Source organism: Ursus arctos, unplaced genomic scaffold (genome assembly GCF_023065955.2).
Source record: "Ursus arctos isolate Adak ecotype North America unplaced genomic scaffold, UrsArc2.0 scaffold_36, whole genome shotgun sequence".
Taxonomy (NCBI): Eukaryota; Metazoa; Chordata; class Mammalia; order Carnivora; family Ursidae; genus Ursus; species Ursus arctos.
The window spans coordinates 16,767,171-16,790,677 of record NW_026623050.1 but is presented as its reverse complement, the minus strand read 5'-3'; the positions used below and the strand labels follow the sequence as shown (position 1 = coordinate 16,790,677).

The 23,507-nt window shown below is 47.3% G+C and overlaps 1 protein-coding gene across 1 annotated transcript in view; it reads right to left on the bottom strand.

Moving 5' to 3' along the window:
- The window catches only part of GLDN (gliomedin), a 63,495-nt gene that overhangs the window by 20,046 nt on the left and 19,942 nt on the right, over window positions 1-23,507 (bottom strand). Inside the window, exons 2-4 of the mRNA XM_026518474.4 lie at window positions 11,826-11,877; window positions 4,139-4,156; window positions 3,680-3,787 (exon numbers count right to left, since the gene is read on the bottom strand). Coding sequence (XP_026374259.2) covers window positions 3,680-3,787; window positions 4,139-4,156; window positions 11,826-11,877 — 178 coding nt within the window. The remainder of the gene's footprint in view (window positions 1-3,679; window positions 3,788-4,138; window positions 4,157-11,825; window positions 11,878-23,507) is intronic.

The window sequence follows — 23,507 nt, the reverse complement described above, 5'->3', positions numbered from 1 at the left end:
CTGGGAGCTAACCAGGAGACCCAGACTACTAGTCAGAAGGCTCTGGAAGGGCCTCCCTTCCCCAGCCACACCTGTCGGGCTTTTGTGGGTGCCATGCACTCCGCCTGGGCCACCCTCTGCCCGCTCACATCCTTCAAGTCTGACCTCAGACTTTGCCTCCCCGACCGTCTCTGTACTGTATCTCTTAACCCCCTGCTCTCTCCTCCAAACGAGTAGCTCACATTGTGATTGCAGATGTATTTGATTATCGACTGTTAAATTCTGCATTCCCACCAAAGATGGAAAGTTCCAGAATAGGGGTTGCCTCTGTTTTGTTCCCCCACTGGCGCTGGGAACCTGTTCAATAAATATTTGCTGACAGATGTTCCCACCCTCTCCTGGTATTCTTGCTACTCAGGGCCGTTCTTGGCCTCCTTTGCTGGCTCATCCCCCTCCTACTTGGTCATTAGATGTTGCTTCTCAGGGCTCAACCCAGGCCCTTCTCTCCGTTAGCTCCCTCCAAAAGTGACGGTGCCCATGCCCACATGCCCACTGGCCCCCTCACGTATACTCTAGCCCCAGGGTCTCCTCTGACCGTAGACCTGACTGCATCTCCAAGGCCCCCCTGACATCCCTCCTGGACGTTTCAAGGCACCTTAAACTCAGCACACGCCATGCTGAGCCACACTTGTTTCCCTGAACCTGAGTTGATATGGGGCTCCTCTCCTCGGGACAGAGCAGTCATCAGGGACAGAGATCTCAGAGTCGGTCTTGGGGTCCCCCTCCTCTTCCGCCTCAAATCCACCCACCCCAGGTACTGCTGATTTCCCCCCAGAATATCACTCAACTCCACCACATTCTCCATCCCCGGGCCTGCCATCCCTTCGACGTGCACGCTTAGTAGCTTCTGAACTGTCTCCCTCCTTCTGTCCTTGCTCTCCTCGGGTGCTCTCCACGCAGCAGCCACAGTGTTATTTTGGAAAAGCAGACCTGACCTTGTCACTCTCTCCTACCTGAGACCCGTCAGTGGCTTCTCAGTGCTCTCCGAACAGAGCCCAGGCCCCCTGACCAGCTCTCATCTCTCCTCCCTGCAAGAACACTGAGTGCCAGGCAGGGTGTGCACCCATCGTAGGGCAAAGGAAGGAAGCAGAGGAAGAAAAGCACAGCTCCAGGGCTTTGGCCAGGTGACCGGGCCCTCACGCTGGAGCTCAGGGTCCAGGTCAGAACCGAAGCTGCCCCATGGTGGAGCTGTGCTTTCAACAACCTCTCCATAGAGCCAGGCTTGTCAGACAATCTTTGTGTTTGTACCTCTAGGATGGTGTTAGTCCCCCCTTCCCCTGGCCTGCGGCAAGGACAACTGCCTGGGCCCTTAGTGACTCAAGTTCTCTGCTTAACCCTAGTGGAGGCTTCTTGTTCTCATGCTGCTGACTCCTGAGGCTTCCTGCGCTGGGAGACAGCAGCAGAGGACGGTCTGTGTCCTTGCTGGAGGTCCTGTGGCATCTCCAGGAGACCACGGATTTGGTCCCCCTCCCCTGACGAATGGATCCTGACCCCTCTCACTGCTCCACCGCGGCCCCCCTGCCCTCCCTCGGCACAGGTGCAGGGGGATCCTTTCCTGGTGAGGCAGGGCAGCTCTCCGTGCGGCTGCCAATGCTCCCAGGTCCCTCCGAGTAACAACCACAGTTCTTATGATGCCAGGGCCAAGCTGACTTGGCTGCTGTCTCTCTGGCTTCGACTCCACCACATTCGCTTTGCATCCCCCCTGTCCGGCCGCTCTGGCCGCCTTGGTGTTCCTCAGACCCTGTGGGCACTCCGGACTCACACTCTGCTGGAGCCCCCTCCCCCGATAGCCCGCGGCTCCCTGTCTCCCTTCCTCCAGGTGTTTGCTCAAAGGCCTCCGGAATCCGCAGTCACCCTCATTGCCACCCCTGCCGCATACACACACTGGTCATTCCCTCTCTCCACACCGCGTTTTCTCTTTAGCGCTTAGCACCGCATAACAGATGATTCTTTCTACTTACTGAGCTCGTTCATTGTCAATCTGCCCAGACTGGAATGGGGGTTTCACAAAGGTAGGGATTTTGTCAGCCTTTTCATTTCTGCATCTCTAGCACCTAGAACAGTTCCTGCCACATAAATAGGTCTTACAGGGATGAATGAACTTTTTCTGTCCTGGCTTCCCTGGGTCGTGGGCTACATATCAAGCACACGTCTTCAAAGCCAGGGATCTGTAAGCTTTTCGAAAATCACCCCTTTCCCACCTGCTCCATACCCATGCTAGCTAGCATGGTGGTTTCCTCCCCCTCATAGACGGCTCTCAGAATATTCATTGCTGAATCCTCAGAAAAGGACTGGATTACATCTCTGGGGCCTTTCTGGGATAAACCAAATGTCTGCACACTGAGGGCCATCATTATTCAATGCCCATGCTCATTTATAATTATGATTATTATCTAATGTGGAAGGATCCGTTTCTGCTCCATAATTAAAGCTGGGACGGCTAGCCTTGTGAGGACTGAGCTGACTGTGACCGTGTGGACCCATCTTCACAGAGGCTGCCCCGGGAAACAGGAGCATGTCGGCTTGGCCAAGCGGCAGAGCCACTTAACAACTTTCTCTCTTTCCACTGGTTCTCACTTAAAGTGCTTCTAAGAGCAGAGGTGATGGGAGAGGGTACTGTGCCATTTGGAAGAATGTTCTAGTAATTATTCTAGCCCAGAGCCTGTCTAGGTGAGTTGGTGCCGCAGAGCTAAGAGGCTGGAAATAAACAAGATGGTTTGGTCGAGTCGGTAGGGTCTGCAGTGGCTCAGAGCCAGGCCTTCTGGAAGCCTCCTGGGGAGTCTCTCTGCCCCCTGCACTGACGCCTCCACTGTGCCACATGCTGGCTCTTGCCAGCTACATCTTCTAGGCCTGCTCCGTGGACGCCCCAGAATTGGTGCTCAGAGCCCCTCAGAACTTGCCTACCCCGTCCTACAGCCTCCTGCCAGGCTCTGCACGAGCCCCTGCTTCTCACTGCTCCCTGGACACGTCTGACACTGATGTTTCCAGGGCTTTGCTCGTGGCAATGCTGCCCCTCACTGCAGAGCAGCGGAACCTCTTCGGAGACACCAGCCACAACGGTGTCATCATCCTGTGATGCCAGGACAGCAGACGCCGGCCGCCGGGACCACATGATCAGAGTGCCAGCCTAAGGGGGGCCCAGACGCTACCCTGCTACCCAAATGGTTTAGCTACTCCTCTAGCTGAGAACACCTAGGAGCCAGTATCGATCAGCTGATTTTCAGTCAAACACAAGGATTTGCTGGGCAGGAGGAGGCAGTGAGAGGACAGCACAGGACTTGAGCCTCAAAAGAACTTGGGGCGTCAGCACACACGGCCGTTACACAGCCCCTGGAGCATCCCTCCCCAGGGCTGCTTGCACTGGCCCATCCCATCCCTCCGTCTGCTTCCAAAGTAAGCAGAAGAGCGGGAATCAGTTCCCAGGGAGGCCGCTATCCAGGGAGATGTAAACCTTTGTCAGGGTTTCACCCAAAAGCATGCCCTTGGCACCTCAGCACACAGCGGCTTCCTGGCGAGAGTTAGAGCAGTCCTGCAGGCAAAGAGGAAACACTTTCTCCCCACTGCATCCTGCTTGGGCCCATCCGAAAAGCAATAATTGAGATAAGCAACAAGAGAATTAACTAGAAAGTTGCCAAAATACCCATTTTTCCTCTTTTTCCAGTTGCTCCTTTTTCTCCTTTTGGGCCCTGGGGACCAGGATGTCCATCTGATCCATTGTGTCCTGGTAACCCACCAATTCCAGGAGGTCCTGCGTCGAAACATGGGAAACAAGCACATTTTAAAAAATTGTCACTGAACTTAACATGATTTGCTTTAGCAAATGGATAGGCATCAATGCCTTTTCCAGATCTTTTCCTGCCTCTTCCCCTTCTTTTTCCACCTTTGCTGCACCCCCGCTCCCAATGCAGTGACAGATGGGGAATGGTAATGGCAGGTTCTCAAGTGCGAGGGGACAGGAGAGCTTATGATTTGGGTAGAGACAAGGAGGGGGACACACTCCAGATTCTTCCCCCTTTCCCACCTCAGTCCCTCTGAGTGATCCTGGGGAACTAGCCCCCCACAACCTCCCCAGGAAGTAAGGAAATCCATGGGCTCTTACCTGGTGGGCCAGGTGGTCCTACAACAGAAAAAGAAATTTAGATGATAAAGCATGGCTGGAAGGAAGTGAAGCTAGCATCACAACCCCCAAATCAAAGAGCACCTACCCCGTCTTAGTAAGTACTAACCATCTACTGGCCCTAAGCAATCACTCCACGCCTTTTATTTAGAACCCAGCACGTTCACTCAAAAGATCCTTAAAAGCAATTCAACACTTTGCCAATCAAAATCACTTCTGCTTGGGTTTCAGTGGATTAAGAATAATTTCTGAGTGGGCTTCACCATAGATTCATAAATCAGTCATCTCTCAACATTCAGCTTTACTAAATGAGGCTTGGTTAGAACGCAGAAGGGTGCTAGTGCAGCCCGGGCCCAGGTAAGCATCGGGAATTGGTCGTGCTGTCATTGCAGGACTGAGGTCTGGCTGTCGTGAGAAAGCAGTCCCAAGAGCTCTCATTCAGCCGAGGTGTCTCCTGCAGGCCACCCAGGGCGACTGAGAGCAGGAGCTGATTCTCAGGTCCCTATTCTGTTGCACAAAAGGCCTGAGAACAACTGACAGCCCAGATCGGGTAACAAACACCTTGCTTAGTGTGTAATTACCCAAGGATCTAAGGGGTTCAGATGAACCATTTACACAGAATCTTGCAAAACAATTTTGCTTCCACAAATAGGAGAGTCTCATTGTCAGTTATTTTGTTTAAGCACTCAGACAAGCCAATGGGTTTATAACATGTGCGGCTGAGGTCCTTCTGTTTCTCCAGAACATATATGATGATTACCCATATTGGAGTAGAAAGGTCTTTCTACAAATCCAAGTCTGTGACTTTTCAGAAGACCACCGTTTAGTAAGCACTTACTGTGTGTACCACGCAGCAGCAATCGTGGTCCCTGTGTCTCTGGTGTTTACAATCTAGCTAGACAAGGAAGACACCCTGAAACCACAATGAAACATGAAGGAGAAAGCTACAGAGAAGCAGCCCCTCCAAAGGGTACTGGGGTGGTCTGGTACTCGGCCGTCTGAGAAGATGTCCAGAGAGGGTGAGCCTTCAGCTGTGGCCCTGACACGGCCACAGGGGTGAGGGCTGGGCAGCTCAGGTCGGGGGACCAGCAGGAGCAAAGGCACAGGGGTGGGAACTTCCATGATTCAGGGTGAGAGAAAGGAGGAAGATTGGCCAAGCGGGCATGTGTAGAGATGAGGCTGAGTCAGCACTCGGCAGGGTGGGTGTGGGGCAGCGGCATTTGAATGCCAAGAGGAGAGGTGTAGGTGGTGTCTGCCAGGCAGTGGGGAGCTACAGTAGGTCTTAAGTGGGGGCTGACACCGTGAATCAGTGTTTTTGAGATCCTCTCTGTAGATGGAAGTTGAATACAATCAGGGAACAAGATGAGAGAGAGAAAGAGAGGTGGGATGGGGAGAAAACACCCAGAGGATCTTTGTAGTTAAAATGAGGGGCAAGGTTGTGGACAAATTGGTTGGTAACTATAGAGTTGTAGGGAAAACTAGAAATTCAAGAGGTATTTCAGCAGAAGAATGAGCAGGGCTCCATATCTGATTGGGTAGGGGCAAGAGAGGAGGACTCTTGGATGATGGGGAACCGAGGATATGGATGGAAGGAGACATGAGGACTCTTGGAAGAAGTGTATGAACGTATACTTTCTATACATGCAGTTCCAATTTGAGCAAAAATGATTTGATGAAAATGGTACCACATTTTCCAGGGTCAGTGTAGCCTGTGGCTGCACGACTTTACCACCAGATGGCGCGTTGTGTGTACAGACACGTAAGGAGGTGATGGGAACAGTGGACAGACGGCCGAAGAAATCAATCATCATTCCTGACTACAGATGGAACCATATTCAGATGTGCAGATTGGTAGAAAAAGGTCACCAAGCAGGAATCGGCTGTCTATGTAGGTTTCAAGAGTTCTCGGGACAGCCCAATAACCATTTCTATGCAGCAGGAGTATTGGAGAGAGGTCCTGGCTAGAGCCGTACATTTAGGACACTTTGGTCATGGCCAAAAGTGTCACTATGGCGAAATGTGTAGATTAGGGTTTTCTGACATTGACCTGAGGTTCATTGACACTTACTGGCTACAGTTCTTAGTCATTTGAGTCCATAGAATCACCTAGAATGCTTGTTAAAATGCAGATACCCAGACCCCAGCTAGAGATTCTAATTCAGTTTGCATTTATTTTTTTTTTTAAGATTTTATTTATTTATGTGACAGAGAGACAGCCAGCGAGAGAGGGAACACAAGCAGGGGGAGTGGGAGAGGAAGAAGCAGGCTCCCAGTGGAGGAGCCCGATGTGGGACTCGATCCCAGAACGTTGGGATCACGCCCTGAACCGAAGGCAGACGCTTAACGACTGCACTACCCAGGCGCCCTTCAGTTTGCACTTAGAGTGAGGCCCAGGAACATGCATTTTCACCAAGCACCACAGGTGACTGGGAGGCGGATGGTCCTGGGTACCCCTGACCAGATGTGAAACTTTTCTGGAAAAAGAATCAGTCACTATCAACAGAGTCCTAAAGGGTTCCCTTCCTAGAAAGGCTGAGAGCTATTAGTCTGGAGGCAAGAGTAAATGTCAAGTGAAGTTGTGGGATGGAGAGAGAGGGGGACACACACTACATCTGGAGAAGGCAGGTGATAGAAGAGGCACCAGGAAAGAGAAAATGAACCAAAGGCATAGGAGGGAATCCAGGGGGTCCTGAGACCTGACACTAATGGAGAAGAGAATTTCAGAAGAGAAAGGAGACAAACACTTCCAAAGAGCTAAGAAGCAGAGTGCTATCGTGATGGTGAGCCTGTATCCTGACGCCCACTCGGGATGCCTGCAGGGCTGCCCAAGGGCCCCTTACACCGGAAGAAGCCCTAAGTATGTGTCATTATAATAATGTCAAATGTCAAATAGTATGTGCCAACTGGGCCTTGAGAAAACCATTTTCAAGGTGTTTTCTCAGCTCTTGACTCTTCTCTTCTTCACTAACAGAACCCCTGGGGATACACATGGACAGCCAAGTTCATGTTAGCACTGTATGCGGGGCTGGCCCAATGGGATAATGGAGCCTGTCTCAGGGACTTTGAGCCTTGGTTCCTACGTGGTCCTGCCTCCCACCGCCTCCCTGTTTCACACTGCCTCCTGGGCTTCTGATGCATTTGCCCCACTCCCCGCCCAGTCAAGGACTGTTGTCACCTTCCACACTGGTGGGGGCCTGGGCTGGACATGTGCCCTGAATGCCTTCATCACAGAGTGGGGTCTCCTGTGCTGGTGAGGGCTTGTATCCATTCTATGAGAATCCCACACCTGGAGGACAATGGCAGTAAATAGCAAATAAAAAGCCCCACTACAGCAAGTGGAGAGTAAAACCACTGAAGAAAGGAGGAAGCGCTTGTCCTGCTTTTTGACCAAGGAACTCTGCGTTTTCATTTGCACGGGGCCCCACAAATGCCCCAGGTGGCTCAGAGTGTCCCAACCCACATTCCTAACCAGGATCAGGTAGAAGTCGGTGGATGCTATAGGACCTGCGCCGCTAGAGTTTTTTTCTCCTTGCAATCCAAGACTGACCCGCAGTGCCCCTAGTTATGTAAACTGGAGGTCTGGGGATGGCCCTGCAAGGTAAAACAATCCAGAGAGCCCGGGGAGAGATGATCAGAGAGGAGAGGAGAGGCGGTGACTGGTGTTGACATGATGGAACCACAAGATGGCAGCACTGGGACCCCGGAGTCCCCAGAACCAACTTGGAGTGTCCCGGACTTTGAGGACAAAAAAGCCTTTTTTGCTGTGTTATGCCACTGAGGTTTTATGGTTCAATTATGACCAGAGCGTGGCCTAACCTATCTTGACAAATACATCCCTCTATCCTTACAATCACTGGTAACCCCTTGACCTTTTTTTTTTTTTTCTCAAATAAGCTTTAGCAGGTTTCTGCTAGTAACAAAGAGAAGAATTTCAATGCAGACAGGAAACGCAGGCACAACAGTTATGAGGAAGGAATAATAAAGAGGTGTAAGACTCACTTCCAGTCTCTGAAGGGGGGGCGGGGTATTGGCCAGCGGCTCAAGCTACAGTCTCCAGAGAGCCTGCCCACATGGCTCCTCTCACCACGGCCATTCCAAATCACAGGGCAAGATTTTACTACTTTCCCCTTACACCCGGGATGGTGTCACAATCGCTGTTGCCAGACCCAAGGCACCTGCTTAGCACAGCAATGACCACGAGGGATGTGGCTGACAGAGGAACACAAAGAAGCCCCCAAAGAAAAACTCCAAATAGAAACATGTCAGAAAGGGAGGCCTGGTTCTGCCACTTTAGAAAGAGCTGGTAAAAGACGCAGCTTCTCAAACCTGATAAGGCCAGGCCTGGCCCCTGTGAGATCGATAGCCCTGATTCTCTTCCTCTCCTGTTCCCAGCAGGGACTCCCCGGGGCTTGGGACTCAGGCCAGCCAGCACAGCTTCGGGCCCAGACGGGAGCCCTAGCCAAAGGCAGTGTGGCTCCCCTTTCCCTGGGGAGTCAGGAATACTTGGCCGTCCTTCAGGGATGGCCTGAGAGGGCCCTAGCTCCCACACGTGGAGCTGGAATCTCCCAACTCTAAACAACAGGCTAGCCGCTCAGTGGGGTCAGCTGAGCGAGAGCGTGAGCAGCTATACCAGCTGTTTCTGAGAACAGCCTGTCTGTCGGTTTACCACATGTTGCCCTGGCCACAGCTCTGAGGCCTCGAGACCCACCTCTGTGTGCTGCTACACCCTTTGTGGCTGCCCCTGCTGCCAACGGCTGGGCCGGTCCCAGGGCACCTAATGTGGAAAGGCGTCTTCCCACACACATCCCCACTAAACCGCAGCTTTGGTCCAATCCCATTTATTTGGTGCATTTCAACTTTGGACTATGGCGTGGCAACCTTAAAGAATTAGAGTAGGGATGGCAAATAGGTTTTATTTCAAGTGCCAATTCTTATCCATTAGTACAGCTTTCTGGAATGCCAGAAAAGAATTACATGAGGCCATGCTCAGTGATGGCTGTGATCCATTCTCAATGTCTGCCCGGGTATAGGGTAAGGAGGAGTAACAAGTGGGGTTGGAGTCCCGCGGCTGTAAGGAGAACAGGAACTATGGATGCAAAGTGGCTCTGCCCTGAGAAGCAGTTCAGAAATGGGATAGTTTAGACATTTGCTGAAAAAGCCCATATGCAGAGTCCACTGGAAATGAAGAGTTACCCAAGTACCTGCCTTCTTCAAGATACCTGCTATTCCAGAAGATATGTCTCTGGGGTCCCAAGGACATCTGGGCTTAGGGACAGGCTGCATCCCGAAAAGCATGCTGTTCGTACTCAAAAGCACAAACGGCACTAGCAAAACCTGTAACTACTCTAGAAGCTGAAGGGCCCTCACTATTTGCCTGAGAGGTTCCAGGCTGCACACATCTGTCCTTGTCTCCATAGCAACCACAGCTGTCTCCAGAGAAAGGAGCAGGGATGGGGCTTCACAGTCAGAGCTAGACTAGCCTCAAGTTGCAGGGCCTGCTTTTTCAGAGGTCAGTCCCGTCTAAAGCTAGATCTTATTCTCAGGCCAAGGGACCCGAGCCCGGGGTCTGCTCCGGCAGCCACTCCTGCCCGCATCTTCCTGGGGCTCTGGACCAAGGCCCTCTGCCCTTCTCCCTGTAGTTCCCAGTTCACTCCCGGGTCCTGTCACCTTCCTGCCCCCAGTGCAGACGGCGTGGTCTATCCCAAGGTACGACCTCACTGGGCAACCTGTACTTTTCATACCTAAGTTTTAATTGAAGAGCTTTCTGCGTTAAAAGGGGGCCCAGTTTCAAGCTGGCATGAAGGGAGAAGGTGCTGATTTTTGAAAAGATTTCGAGGTGCCAAAGAACAACCTCCTCGACCCATTTCCAGCACAGATGTGATCCCCAGCCCCCCTCCCCCTTCTTCCCTAAGTGGTCTTAACAGCTCCATCTGCATTCACCGAACAGCCTGGCTCTCCTTCTATCACTTCTATAATAAATATAAAAAAGGAAGAGGCTTTTCCTGTGCCTCTCAACGGGGCTTTTGTGCCTGTCATTCCATCCATCTGAGCATTTCTCTAGCGCTCATTACTGTCACACAGGGGAACTCTGAAAAGGACTTCCAAAGATGGAAGAAAGGTGCTTAAGACCCAAGAGTTTCAGAGTGAAGGACCAAGCTGTTCCGAAGATATTTAGTTTTCTGTGAGGGCCGAAATGTGAGTTGAGTAATTCAATTAGCATTTTCCAAGAAGCCATAGGATTATAGCTTTTCTCTCTAAAACTAAACTAAGCAAACAAGAGGCAGACTTGGACTCGGGGTTCCTCGGGGAAGTGTCTTTCTTACCAGCCCACCGCCCCTGATTTAATCACTTCCATAGACCACCATCGGTTTAGTGGTTCAGCAACTCCCACGAAGCTCCTAGTGCATGGCAGGTAATGAGCGGTCGTGGGGAGGATGCTGGCGAGCGGATGGCTTCTCACGGCTGGATGCACACTGCAGGGTTTCTCCGCCACTCTCCGCCAGTGGCGCCCTATCAACGCGACCTCCCCAGGGCCTGAGGCCAGACACTGAGAAGGTTCAACAGAAGCTTCAAAGTCTCGTGCTTCTGTTTTAAAGTTCACGAGAGCTGTGCATTTACTCCATATCAGATTTTTAATGCAAAGATCATTTCCCCATTGCCTCAGAATGCGGGAGAGGCACGAAATGCTGTATCTGAAATCAGGCTCCGTAGGCCCATCCTTGGGCCTGGCCAGAGCCTTCCTTAGTCTGGGGTAAAACAAACTGAGTGACTGTTCTGGGGTCTGTGTTCTTCCTTGCCCCAAGCTTCCGAAGGCAGGAGGCAGGCACCACCCCCCCACCTCAGTCAGGAAGCAAGCACTCCCCCCTCAGGCAGGGATCAGGCACCCCCTCAGGTAGGACACAGGCACCCCCCCCCTTAGCAGGAGGCAGGCAACCCCCTCCCAGGCAGGAATCAGGCTCCTCCCCTCAGGTAGGACATAGGCAACCCCCTCAGCAGGAGGCAGGCACGCCCCCAGGCAGGAATCAGGCACCCCCCCCCCCCACCTCAGGCAGGAGGCAGGACACCTAGGTGCACGTGGTCATAGCAAGGACACTCTCCTCCTCCCCTTCGCAACCCATTAGCCATTCGGTGTCCCTTGGCTTGATGTGCCTCCTTGTTGATTCCCTCCCTCCTGTTTATTTGTCCTTGATTTCCTGAATGGAGGGGAGCCATGATATAACCTTCCATCCCACCAGCACACAGTAGACACCACATACAGAGCACTCTTCATAAAGATGGTTTTCTTGACTAAGTAGCAGTTTGCTTCTAGAACTTTCCATTCATGCCATAAGATAAGGAAATAATTCCTTCTGATAAGAGAATACCCCTTTCTTTCTTTTCTCTTTTAAAAATGAATGTGAATAAGGAAAACATCTATGGCCCCAGTTCAAGGTACCACACGTTTCTAATTATCCAAGACCTTGGATATTATTTTCTGTGGCTATATTTCTATGGCAATACCAAAAATATTATTTTTCATAATTATATTACAATTGATTTTCAGCTCATTCAAAACATCTGGTAAAAGTAAACCAGTATGTGTTTTTAGGTGTTCGTTCTGCCCTGGCCCTTTCGCTAGCACACGTGTGTGCGGTGTGAGCACCACTTTCGCAGAGCCAGGCCAGCCTACCTGTCAGGCAGATGCCCTTGGTGCTGTTGCAGAGGTCCACCATCACCCGGATCTGCAGGGAGAGAGGGCGGTTAGCAGCACAGAAGACAGCGGGCCCTGAACCCACCCTTCATCCAGACGAGAGCAGTTACAAAGGTTCACAGAGTCACCTCAGGAGAACATGCAGAAGTCTGAGGAAAAGTTAGCCTCAACTGAAAGAGAAACTCTTAAAAGACCCAAAGATATATGATAACAGAAGCTCATCTATCAGTATTGTCAACCAAATCTCCTTGATGGCGAAGGAATTGCTAAATCCAATTTTCGAGGCTGTCATGAGCCAGCCCTCCAGCATCTGAAGGGCTCAGTCTGTGTGGAATAAAGAGGGTGGGCTTGGTAGTTGGGGGTAAGTACCCACTAGTGGGCGAGCACAGGCAAGGTACTCAACCTCCGGATACTTTGGTTTCCTCTGAAAAGTGTAAATCCTGTAAGCACCTGTCCTGAGTTCTGTCCCCGGCATGCGGATGCCGCCACAGATGGTAGTCATTCTCGTGCCTTGTGGATACTGCCCGCTCATCACTGGATGGCCGCCTGTGGCAGGCGGTCACTGCGGCATGGTATCAGCCGGGTGTCTGGACTCCCCACACCCGTTTCGCAGTCCCTTCCCCCATCCACTCTCCATGCTGCTCACAGTGAATGTCATAAAGACCAAATCTGAGCGGGTGAGCCCTGATTCACACACCCTGCTGATTCCTTGCTGCTCTAAAGATAGAACAAAATTCCTTCTTCTCTGGACTCATCTCCCACCACTCCCCTTTCCCTTTCTGTTTCCCAGCTTCAGTTTGCTCATCCACAAAATGGACATGGGAATAGTGCTTTCTTTTTAGGATTTTTGTGAAGAGTAAAATCATTTTATGTGAAGTTCTTAGAACAATCTTGGAAGCACACCCAAAAGTATTTTCCGTTTCGTGGAGGCAACAGAGAGTGTAGACAGAAGAATGGATTCTGAAGTCAACTTGCCTATGTTCAAGTCATGGCTTTGCCACTCACAAGCAGTGTGACTGGAGGGTACTTACTTAACCTCTCTGTGCTTCTGTGTTCTTATCTGTAAATGGAGCTAATAGCACCTACCTTATACCATGGTTATGTGGATTAAATGAGTGAATATTGCAACACACTCAGAGCAGGGCCCAGCACATGGTAAGCACATGCTATTTATGTTATTGTGTTAGTTCCTTAAACATGCCAAGAATGACTTAGTCAATTCATCAATTTACCATCCAGTTGTTTTCTACTTACAGATTCAGTAATTTTTAGACCCCACTAATGTGACATTTCAAAACTATGGAGAGAACTTATTAAGAAGTGGATTTGAGACAACTGGATAGACATCTGGGGGAAAACCAAAAAGTTGAATCCTTACTTCACTCCTTACACTAAATAAGTTCATTAAGCGATATTGATAAAACAGTTAAAAGTAAAAACCAAACTCAGAAAAGCACTGGAAGAAAACTTGGGGAAAAAATTTATAATGGCATGAGAGTAGGAAAGAATTTTCCAAGAAAGAAACAACCCCCATACTATATGGAAAGAATGTTTAAATTCGACTGTCTGATAATTTAAAATTTCTGCGAGAGGTAAAATACTACAGGCAACAACAAAGGAGAACCATAGACCTTGAAAAACAGTTGTGAAGCGCTGGTATATAAAGAGCTATTGCCGTAAGGAACAGGAAACCAAAAGAAAAATGGGCAATGGGCCCAAACAGGAAGTTCAGAGAAAAAAAAAAAAGTGCTTCATTTTCACTTATAGTTAAAGAAATACATTCGAACAATGAAATGCTATTTCCCACTTCTTAGATTTGTTAATAAAAAGACTAACAGAGCACATATCCTGAGAGCGGCCAGAAAGCAGCACTCTTTCGTCCTGTTGATCAAGTGTGAAGCCATACTAACCCTTTTGGAGGGCATTTTGGCAAAAACTACCAAAATTTAAATGGGTCTACCTTCTGATCCATCAACTGCACTTTGGGATTTATTCTTCAGATGTATCCATATGCGCGTGAGGAGACAGAAGTACAAAGATGGTCATTGCAGAAATGTGGGCAAGAGCAAAAACACCCTCAATATTTATCAGAGGGTCTTGTGCAATGAAGTGTAGCATATCCACAGAATGAAATACAACGAAAAACAAAGCATTTAGATCTGCGAGAATGACATTGAAATATCTCCAAGATAAATGAAAAAAAATGCAAAGTACTGAGTGGCATGTATAATGTCCTCTCATTTATGTAAAAAAAGTGGTGTGCACACAAATGTTTCTATATGCTTCTCTCTTGCTGCTTTCAAGATTATGTTTTTGGCTTTCCAGAATATGTATGGAGGGTGCCTGGGAGGCTCAGTTAAGTGTCTGCCTTCGGCTCAGCTCATGATCCCAGGGTCCTGGGATCGAGTGCCTCAAGGAGACTGCTTCTCCCTCCACCCATCCCCCCTGCTTGTGATCTCTCTCTCTCTCAAGCTGTCTCTCTCTCTCTCAAATAAATAAAATCTCTAAAAAAACAAAACAGAATATGTATTGAAAGAAACCTGAAAAGCCTCAAGTGAGGGGGGAATAGAGGACTAGGGTGGGAGGAAACTACTAAACATGATACATCCTTTTGTTTCATCAGAAATTTTCACTCATTACTCTTTCAATTAAATTCTTTTTAAAAAGAACATGTTTTGATTTGAGGGGAAAGATTGTTTTGTCTTCTACCTAGGCTTAGTCTGTTTGCTAGGAGATCCAGAGGAAAACTCACACCTGTGTCTACTTTGTTAAGTATATCAACAAGTATTTGTTGACGGCTTTAGAAATTTATTGTGAAACATACATATCACAGATATATCAAAGGAGCACAACTTAAAGATGAATCATAAAACATACATGTATATTCCATGCCCCCTCGGTAAAAAACGGGTGCTTCTTCCCGTAACACACCAGCCCCATCAACTCTGAGACAGTATACTGTGCAGTGTTCCTCTCCCTTTCATACAAGTAAGAACACAGAGGCATAGAGAGGTGACGTCATGTACTCAAGGTCACATCACTTCCTCGGAGCAGAGCTGGACTCAACTCCAGCTCTCCTGATGCCAGGTCTGCTCTGCTTTCTATTATGACTCTGATGATTCGCTCAACACAACCAGGCAGAAGAAATTTCGACTCGCTATTTTTAGTCATTTTCATAAATGAATGTAATCAGCTGCACTATGGACAAGATTAATTATCTTAAAAAATGTATAATTGCCCATTGAGAGAACCATTAAAGACTTCACAATGCTTCATTTGTTGCCTGGGGGATCACAGCAGAAGGAATAGTTTGAAACAACAGAAGCATCAATAGGGAAAATTAGCCTTTCTCTTTCCTCCTCATCACCGGTCTGGGGTAGGCACAGTGTCTACAAAAGACAATGAAGAAAGAATTTTCATTTCCTGACCCTTGGGCTCCATTTATATGCTAAATGTCCATTTAGATATTAATCAGTAAATTGTGTTAATCTTCACACAGAAATATTCCTCTAACAGACTTGGTCTATATAAGGTTGTACCAGAGGGAAACATATGGTATGAAAAGTTGTGGCCATAAGAAAGTCAGAAACTGTCTTTTCTGATAGTGATTAAGAACTTGGATCAAAATAAGAGAACTCAGGGGCGCCTGGGTGGCGCAGTCGTTAAGTGTCTGCCTTCGGCTCAGGGCGTGATCCCAGAGTCCTGGGATTGAGTCCCACATCAGGCTCCTCTGCTGGGAGCCTGCTTCTTCCTCTCCCACTCCGCCTGCTTGTGTTCCTTCTCTCGCTGGCTGCCTATCTCTCTGTCCAATAAATAAATAAAATCTTTAAAAAAAAAAAATAAGAGAACTCAAAACTCATTGTCACACAATCTAGGTTGTCAAATTATGGAATCACATTTGGTATAGAGAGCTTTCTAAATCTTAATTTAGGACTTGAGAATGGTGAAGATGGAAGAGACCTTACAGCTCATTGTTCTGGGGGTGTTAGGCTTGATCTGTCCATGATGTGGCCCTGCCCCCTCCAGCTCCCACCACTTCCCGCCTCCCCCCCCCCCAACCCTGCTCCAGTTACACTGACCATTTCTGGTCTTTGCTATGCCTGTAGGTGGTACTCACCTCTTTGATGACACCTCAGCTCAAATGTCACCTCATCAGGAACACTTTCCCTGACTCCCCAACTGAAAATAGCCCTAGGGGCCACACGCCATCACCTCACCTGGCTTTTTGTCTCTGTAACGCTCATCATTATCCAATATTATCTTACTTACCTCTGCATTTATTTATTATCCGTCCCTGCCTCCCAAAGAATGGAAGCATTTTGAGAGAATTTGCTCTCTGTTTTGTCTCTATGCCCTGTGTATAAAATAGTGCCTGCTTCCAGACCCAAAACTTCTCCACTGGGGAGATACAGTTCAAGTAGGAAAGTACATCAATGGTCTCGAAGGGAGAGCTTACCTTGACAGAGGTGACAATAAATTGCTGACCTGGGTTTATGATGTGAGAATCTGATGGTGTTGGGAAGAGAATGGGTGAGATGCAGAAAAAGCTCCATAGAAGGGGGGGGAAGGCCCTCCCAACCCACCAACACTATTTGGAGGATGCCTTTTACCGGAACAAATGGCTGTCACCCTCAGTGCAATATAAAGAATGGTACCCCTGCGAGCTCAGCTTTAGTGCAGCCTTGGTCAACGTGTCACCAAGGGGGAATCACCTCCCCGGAAGAAACACCATGGCCCGTCGGGGTCATCTCCCCAGTAGGAAGAGCAATACAGTAATGGACAGCTACACCTCGTGTGGGGGACTTGTTCTTGGCAGTGACAACATATGGGTGACGGGAGTAAAGACAACCAAAATGGGAGGGAGGGCCTTGGGTTCCTCATCAGGACGGTTCTTGGCTTTGCCTGAGGAAGAATTCAAGAGCAAGCCATTTAGAAGAAGGGCCAAAGATTTATCAAGTACAGAAGTAAGAAAGGTTTATCAAGTATACTTCACAGACGAAGTAGCAGCCTCTCCTCCCAGAGAGGGAAGAGGAACCCCCTTTGCCTCTAACCAAAGGCTTTGTACATTTTAAATATTCGCTATGCATATGGGGAGGGGCTTACTCTTTAACTTCGGGTTTATCATTTACATTGGGCAGTTCGTTTTTCCATTGTCCTAGGGTTGTGAAATTACGTACAGGGAACAATTTTAAGAATGCCGAGGCCTTGTGGTTTTTACTGTCTGGTGGTCTTCCATGAGTCAGATCTCGTGACTTTTTTTTATGACTTGCTGACTTTTAAGTTAAGGGTCAGCCTAAAACCAAAATGGCTTTACTCTGGTTAACTTGTCTTCTGCATTTCCCTTCCCTCCTGACTCAAAGTGGCTTGTTCAGTGATCTTACATAACTGAGTTTCAACTTTTCCAGAAGTGTTAATCTGGGTACAGCGGGTGGTGTTGGCCACAGCACAGACACCTCCCTGCTCTGCTAAAAGAGAGTCAAGGGTTATCCCACTATCAAGAACAACTTTGGCCAGAGAATCTAAGGATCTTTGCTGGCCAGAGAATCTAAGAATCCCAGGATCTTAGCACCAGATTCTGCAATCATTCCAAGAATTAAGAAGTTAGGCCTCTACATTTATCTCTAACCAGGGAAACAGGGCAGTTAGAGAATCTCCTAGTCTGAAATAAAAGGTTGTTCTAAACTCCAGAGGTTACCTGCGTTAACAATAGCCTGGGAGATAAAGATGAGGGCATTATCTTTCCAGGCCAATGCCAGGGTAAATGGCAGAAAAGTAAGGAGAAAGCATTTCATGTTTAGTTAATACATGAAGTCTCTATCTGTCCTCTTGAGTGGAAGGAGTGCATCCTGATTTCAGCTGCTTTTCTTCCTTGTCAGTCTGACTTAGAGATCTCCAGATTTTGTAAGGTGGACACTTCTGTGGCTATGTGATACGTACCCAAGGCTCCACACCTTCTAGTTTTGAAACAGAGTCAGTGGACAGGAGCACTGGTAAGATCCCCTTTCAAATGGGGCTTGAGGGACATCTTTTTCAGAACACCCAATCACCACGCTCTAACTTGTGACCAAGTTAGATTCTCTGAACTGGGACCTGGGAAGACTTCTTTAACCTACTGCTGATAGGCTTGAGTATAAGACATTAGAGACCTACAGTAGCTGGCCATAGTAGCACGAGATGACAAAGGATAAGCAGAAGGTTGTATACTGATCAAATTTTAAGAAGTTTGTAAGGTTTTTGTTAAGGCTTATATGATACGTCCAGTGAAGTGGGTACCTCAATCATGGGAGATCATGAAAGGTATACCCCAAGAGGGACACAGGCTTTTTACCAGTTTCTTTGCTACTGTGAGGGCATCAGTCTTGCAGCAGGGGGAAGCTTTAGCTCATCTGGAAAATACACATATGGTAACAAGAACGTATAGATAACCCATATTAAATGGCAGTTGAATGAAGTCCAGCTGCAGGTGTTGAAAGGGTCCAGAGGGATGTCTGAGGTCTCTGGGAATAAAAACAGTTTTTTCAGGATTATGGACCTGACAAGTCAGACGTAGCTGGTAGACTGTTTTTGCAATGTTACAGAAGTTTCCCTACCAATGCCTACTCATAATTTGAGTCATCTCAAATGCACTCTGGTGGGTGAAGGAATGTGGGGGGGAAATGGGGTTTTTCAGGGAGCTGAGAAGCACCAAGGGATCTGGGGTTCCCTACAGCCCCAGCTGTTCACTTCATCTACAGCCATTGCTTACCCACCTTAATTTCTCTGATTTAGGAGCAGATTGTTGCCACGTTCCAAGGACATCAGGATGGCAAAAATCTTACTAATATTTGTGGAGATTTTTAAGACTTATGTTTGTCCCTGGAATTAAAGAGGTTGTGCTAGAGTTTGGGCACAAGAGACCTTTTAACTGTATTTTAAAGGTTTTGTTCCCTAAGCCTGGGTTGTGACAACCAAAAATGTCTCCAGACATTGCCCAATGTCCCAAGGGGCTAGGGGAGTGGGGTTAAAAGTCACCCTTGGTTGAGAACTGCAGTTCTAAATGTTAGTCACTCTAACCAGTAACACTGTGCCAAGTTGGTCCTCGGTACCCTCTTGTTTTATCCTCAGGCAATGTTAAGAGGTAGGTTTTATTGTTCCCAAGTTACAGAGAACGATTATCTTCCCCAGAATGCTGAGTAACTTGCCCAAGACCCCACAGCTGATTAAAGCTAGAGCATGGAATTCAACGGCATTGAGCTGAAGCAAGTATCCCCAGTGGTGTGATATAGGACCAAAGTTGACCACTATGGATTTTAGGCAACTGTGTTAGCTGTGAATTCTTCTGTATGGGTTGTGGTTTCCCCGAGCAGATTTCTAGACATGCCATACTGTTGCTTAAAAAACGTCACTGGAGTTTTGCTATTCACAGGGTAAAGTCAAACCTTTAGTTAAGGACCTGATATCAACCTTACAAGCCTGGTCCGGATGAGAGCCGTGTTCCCTGTCTGGGTGCATCGTGGCTCTCACTGGCATGTTAAGTTCCCCCAATCTGTTCTTCTCCAGTCCTTCAGGTTGACCCCTGACCTATGGCTAGAAGGAAAGTGGGGTTGCATTCTTTTTGTAGCTGTCCCTCTTCGAATAAAATGTATATCTGCAGTAAGATGCCTGGGTGGCTCAGTCGGTCCAACTCTTGTCTGACTCGTGATTTCGGCTCAGGTCACGATCTCAGGGTTGTGAAATCGAGCCCTATGTTGGGCTCTGTGCTGGGCATGGAGACTGCTTGAGAGTCTCTCTCCCTGTCTGCCCCTCCCCACCTCTCCCTTAAAAAAAAAAAAAAAATGGGTATCAGCAGAATATCAAAGTGGCTCCTGCCTTTAGAAGCTAAGTTGAGGACCTCCTAAAAACTTTTCTCTCTTAAAAGTTTGTGTCTTGAAAATTTCAAAGAACATTGGATTTTAAATCCATTTTCTGGGATGAGATTAAGTATGTGTAACCCATAGAGAGAGCAGATTAATAGACTGCCAAGGCCTGGGGGGCGGGGGTGGGCAGGGAAGGGGCAGTGCCTGCTCAAGGGGAACAGGGTTTCTTTTTGGGGCGATGAAGAAGTTATGGAACTGGGCAGTGATGACAGTTGTACAGCACTGCAAATGTAAGCAGCACCACAAAATTGAACACTTTATTTTATTTTTTTAAAGATTTTATTTATTTATTCGACAGAGATAGAGACAGCCAGCGAGAGAGGGAACACAAGCAGGGGGAGTGGGAGAGGAAGAAGCAGGCTCATAGCGGAGGAGCCTGACGTGGGGCTCGATCCCATAACGCCGGGATCACGCCCTGAGCCGAAGGCAGACGCTTAACCGCTGTGCCACCCAGGTGCCCCAAAACTGAACACTTTAAAGGGTTAAAAGGGTAAATTTTATGTTAGGTGAGTCTAACCACAATAACAAAGTATGTGTTTAGAAGTTTAACTCTTTTAGGATAATTTGTGTCCTCCCTTTCCTAGAACAACTCAGTATCCTGGGATCATAAGGAAATGTGTTGGGGGATAATCTTAGGTTAATATTTCCAACATTACTACACCACACGAAATTCTCAGGTTTAAATATTTTTCCGTATTCTGCAGAGTTATGACTAACACAGTTTTGCCTTATATCTTGTTCTGATGGGAAGATATAAAAACTGACATGGTTAAAACTGATTTTAGGAACTTCACATGTAGTTATATTTAATTTATGGCAAAAGAACAATATTGTCCCAATCTACAGGTGAGAAAACTGAGCACACTTCTTTACATTTGGAGCTCGGAATCGAGGGGGCCATTCAGACATTTAAACTACCATTTATTATAAAAGTGGGCATTGAAACAGTAATAGTAGGAGTTACTTACTTTTTTTTTTTTAATATGTTAAATCATTTTGGGAGTTGCTTTCCACCGTGTTAAATATAGGATTAGTTGGGGATGGTGTCTAGAATTGGGGTGAGGGGTTTAGAGGGGAAGTGGGGCAAGAAGTTAAACTAATCTGGTTCAGAAGAAAAAACAAACAATAAAAAGACCTTATTCCCTTTTATTTTTTTCCTTCAGTCTCAGGTGATTGTGGGCTGTGTTTATATTTCAAAGACATGATAAAATGTATACAGCAAGGGACGGAGAAAGAATATAAGTTCTTCTAAGAAGGGCTTGGGTTTCCTAAGGTCAATAATTTACAAGTCTTTTAAGATACACAGGGGAAGTTTGGGGATTGATGAAGGAATAGTGAATTTTGAATTGCCTCTAGAGCTAAATTCTGTTTTGTGAAAAATCTGTAACATTAGGATCATTGCTCTCAATTCCTCCAAGAATTGGCTTATAACTGAAATGACATCATAGATCGATCCATCTGTACAAATACATTATTCTCAATTTGTTTCTTTCCTTTTGGGTACATATTTCTTTTTTTTTTTTTTTAAAGATTTTATTTATTTATTTGACAGAGATAGAGACAGCCAGTGAGAGAGGGAACACAAGCAGGGGGAGTGGGAGAGGAAGAAGCAGGCTCATAGCAGAGGAGCCCGATGTGGGGCTCGATCCCGGAACTCCAGGATCACGCCCTGAGCCAAAGGCAGACGCTTTAACCGCTGTGCCACCCAGGCGCCCCTGGGTACATATTTCTAATTTTAAATTCTTCTGGTGGTATTGCATAACTCCCCTTGGTATAAGACAGGTCCCCAAAGAGGGTGCAAAGGGTATTACCTTCCCAAAATCTAGAGCCACTCCCAAACACAGCCCAAAGAAAGAACCAACAATATGATTGTCCCAGTCAGGCAGAAAGCCAAACCCTTTTATGCAAAACAAGACAAGCTAAAAGGCAGGAAGTATCCTTGGGAAAGAAAGAATCAACGAACAATGGTTTTGGATTTGGAAAGGAAGGCACAAGTGATATTTTATTTTCCTCTCTTGACTGGGTACTACAGACAGAGACTCAGAAGAACTGTTTCTGGTAAGAATGTTCACCTGTCGCTGGCTTCGGCCAGTGTTCCTCAGATCCCCTCTGTAGGCTCTGGTATCTACCAGAGTGTCCCTGGGCTGTTTAAAGGAATAATTAGCAGTTTGCAAGAAAACCCCTCCATTTTGTCAACTTTGGGGGCCCTCCTTTGAAGGTAAGGATGGGGGTGTCTCTAAGGCCATTAATTTGGCAGTCTTTTGTTTACAGTTGTATAGTCTTTTCAGAGTGGAAAAAACAATTCAGACACAGGATTAATAGAATGAGCATTCGAAGGAGGAAAGGGGAGAACAGTAGGAGTGACGTCAGTCTTATGGGTTTTTTTTAAAGCAACCTCTTACATCTTTAATTTTTCTTTAGCCTTTTGCAATGAATCTTTTGATGAGCTATTTTGGAATTCTGAAACCTTTTGGAGATGTCTGCTTGCCCATTAAAACAGGTATCCTATTCTGTTTAAATTGGCAATGCTTGCTTTCAAGTGTACTTCTTCAATGATCTTATCTAACTGGAATATTCCCCATCATGGCCATTGTGTTTCTAGGTTGTAATTCCTCTGAGGGCTGGCAGCAGCTTGATAGGACCCTAGCTGCAAACAGAGTTAACTTACATTTCTGTGTGGCCATATCTAGCCACATGTGGGGTACAACTCACATTTCTGTTTAGCCTTATTTCGGGGCCCCTAACCCATTGGTTACCAAGCCAAGTTCTTTAGGACATAAAATAAGCTTGTATATTTTTATAACTTCCAAGACCAAAATTCTAAGATATAAAATAAGCATGTGTGCTGGAAGGTGGAGCTCTTAACTCCAGAATTGAAGGATATTAGTCAAGGCTTTATTTACACAATACAAGACAAAATAAACCTAAGCACCTAAATACACCAGCAGTGACCAAAAGATGGCACCATGGACTGGCCAAGAGAAGGCAATGTACACCACCAGTATTTCTAGCATGGAACAGCAAATGGGGACTGCAGACTGGAAGTGGATTCCAACATGGAACTGTAGACTGAACCAAGGGCTAGGGACTGGTGTTCTGTTAGAGCCTCCTGTCAGTCTAGACTAACCTGTTCACCCTGGATTAGAAAGCCAATTAGATGGTAACTCAAGCACAGAGAACCAAGAGTGACTCACCAACGGCCCTCAGAAACAGCGAGAAAGACAGTGAACTCAAAAGGGCTCACTGAGCACCAGGACTGTGTTTCCCGTTGTCCCTGAACGCCATTAGAAGTCTGCTTCAGATCCCACCGCTGCCACCAAATCTGTTAAAAAACAAAATTCAACTGAGTAAATTTGAAGGTTTAATTGGCTTTATTAAAATGGTTCATGAATTGGGAGCATCGCATCTAGCAAGTAGAGGGGAGCTCTGCTGAGCTAAACAGAAGAAAGGGCTTTCAAGGCAGAGAGAGGGCATTTAAAAAAGAAGAAGAAAGGAATTTATTAGCAAGGAATGCATAGTTTAGGCAAGGTTGCCCTCTTAATGGGAGCAGCAGGGATCTATCAGTAAATTCCCTAGTATTGACAAGGAAATTGCCTGTTGACTAGCTAAAGGTTATATTCCTTGGAGGTGGGGCAGGAGGTTGAAACTGCTGCTAGGTTAGGTACTAAGTCTTAGTTTGCTGTCTTGGCCTAAGTGATGCTATTTGGGGCCTGCAGCTTTCCTTTTAACATAAGTATATCCTGGACAAGAATGCTCGTGGCAACAT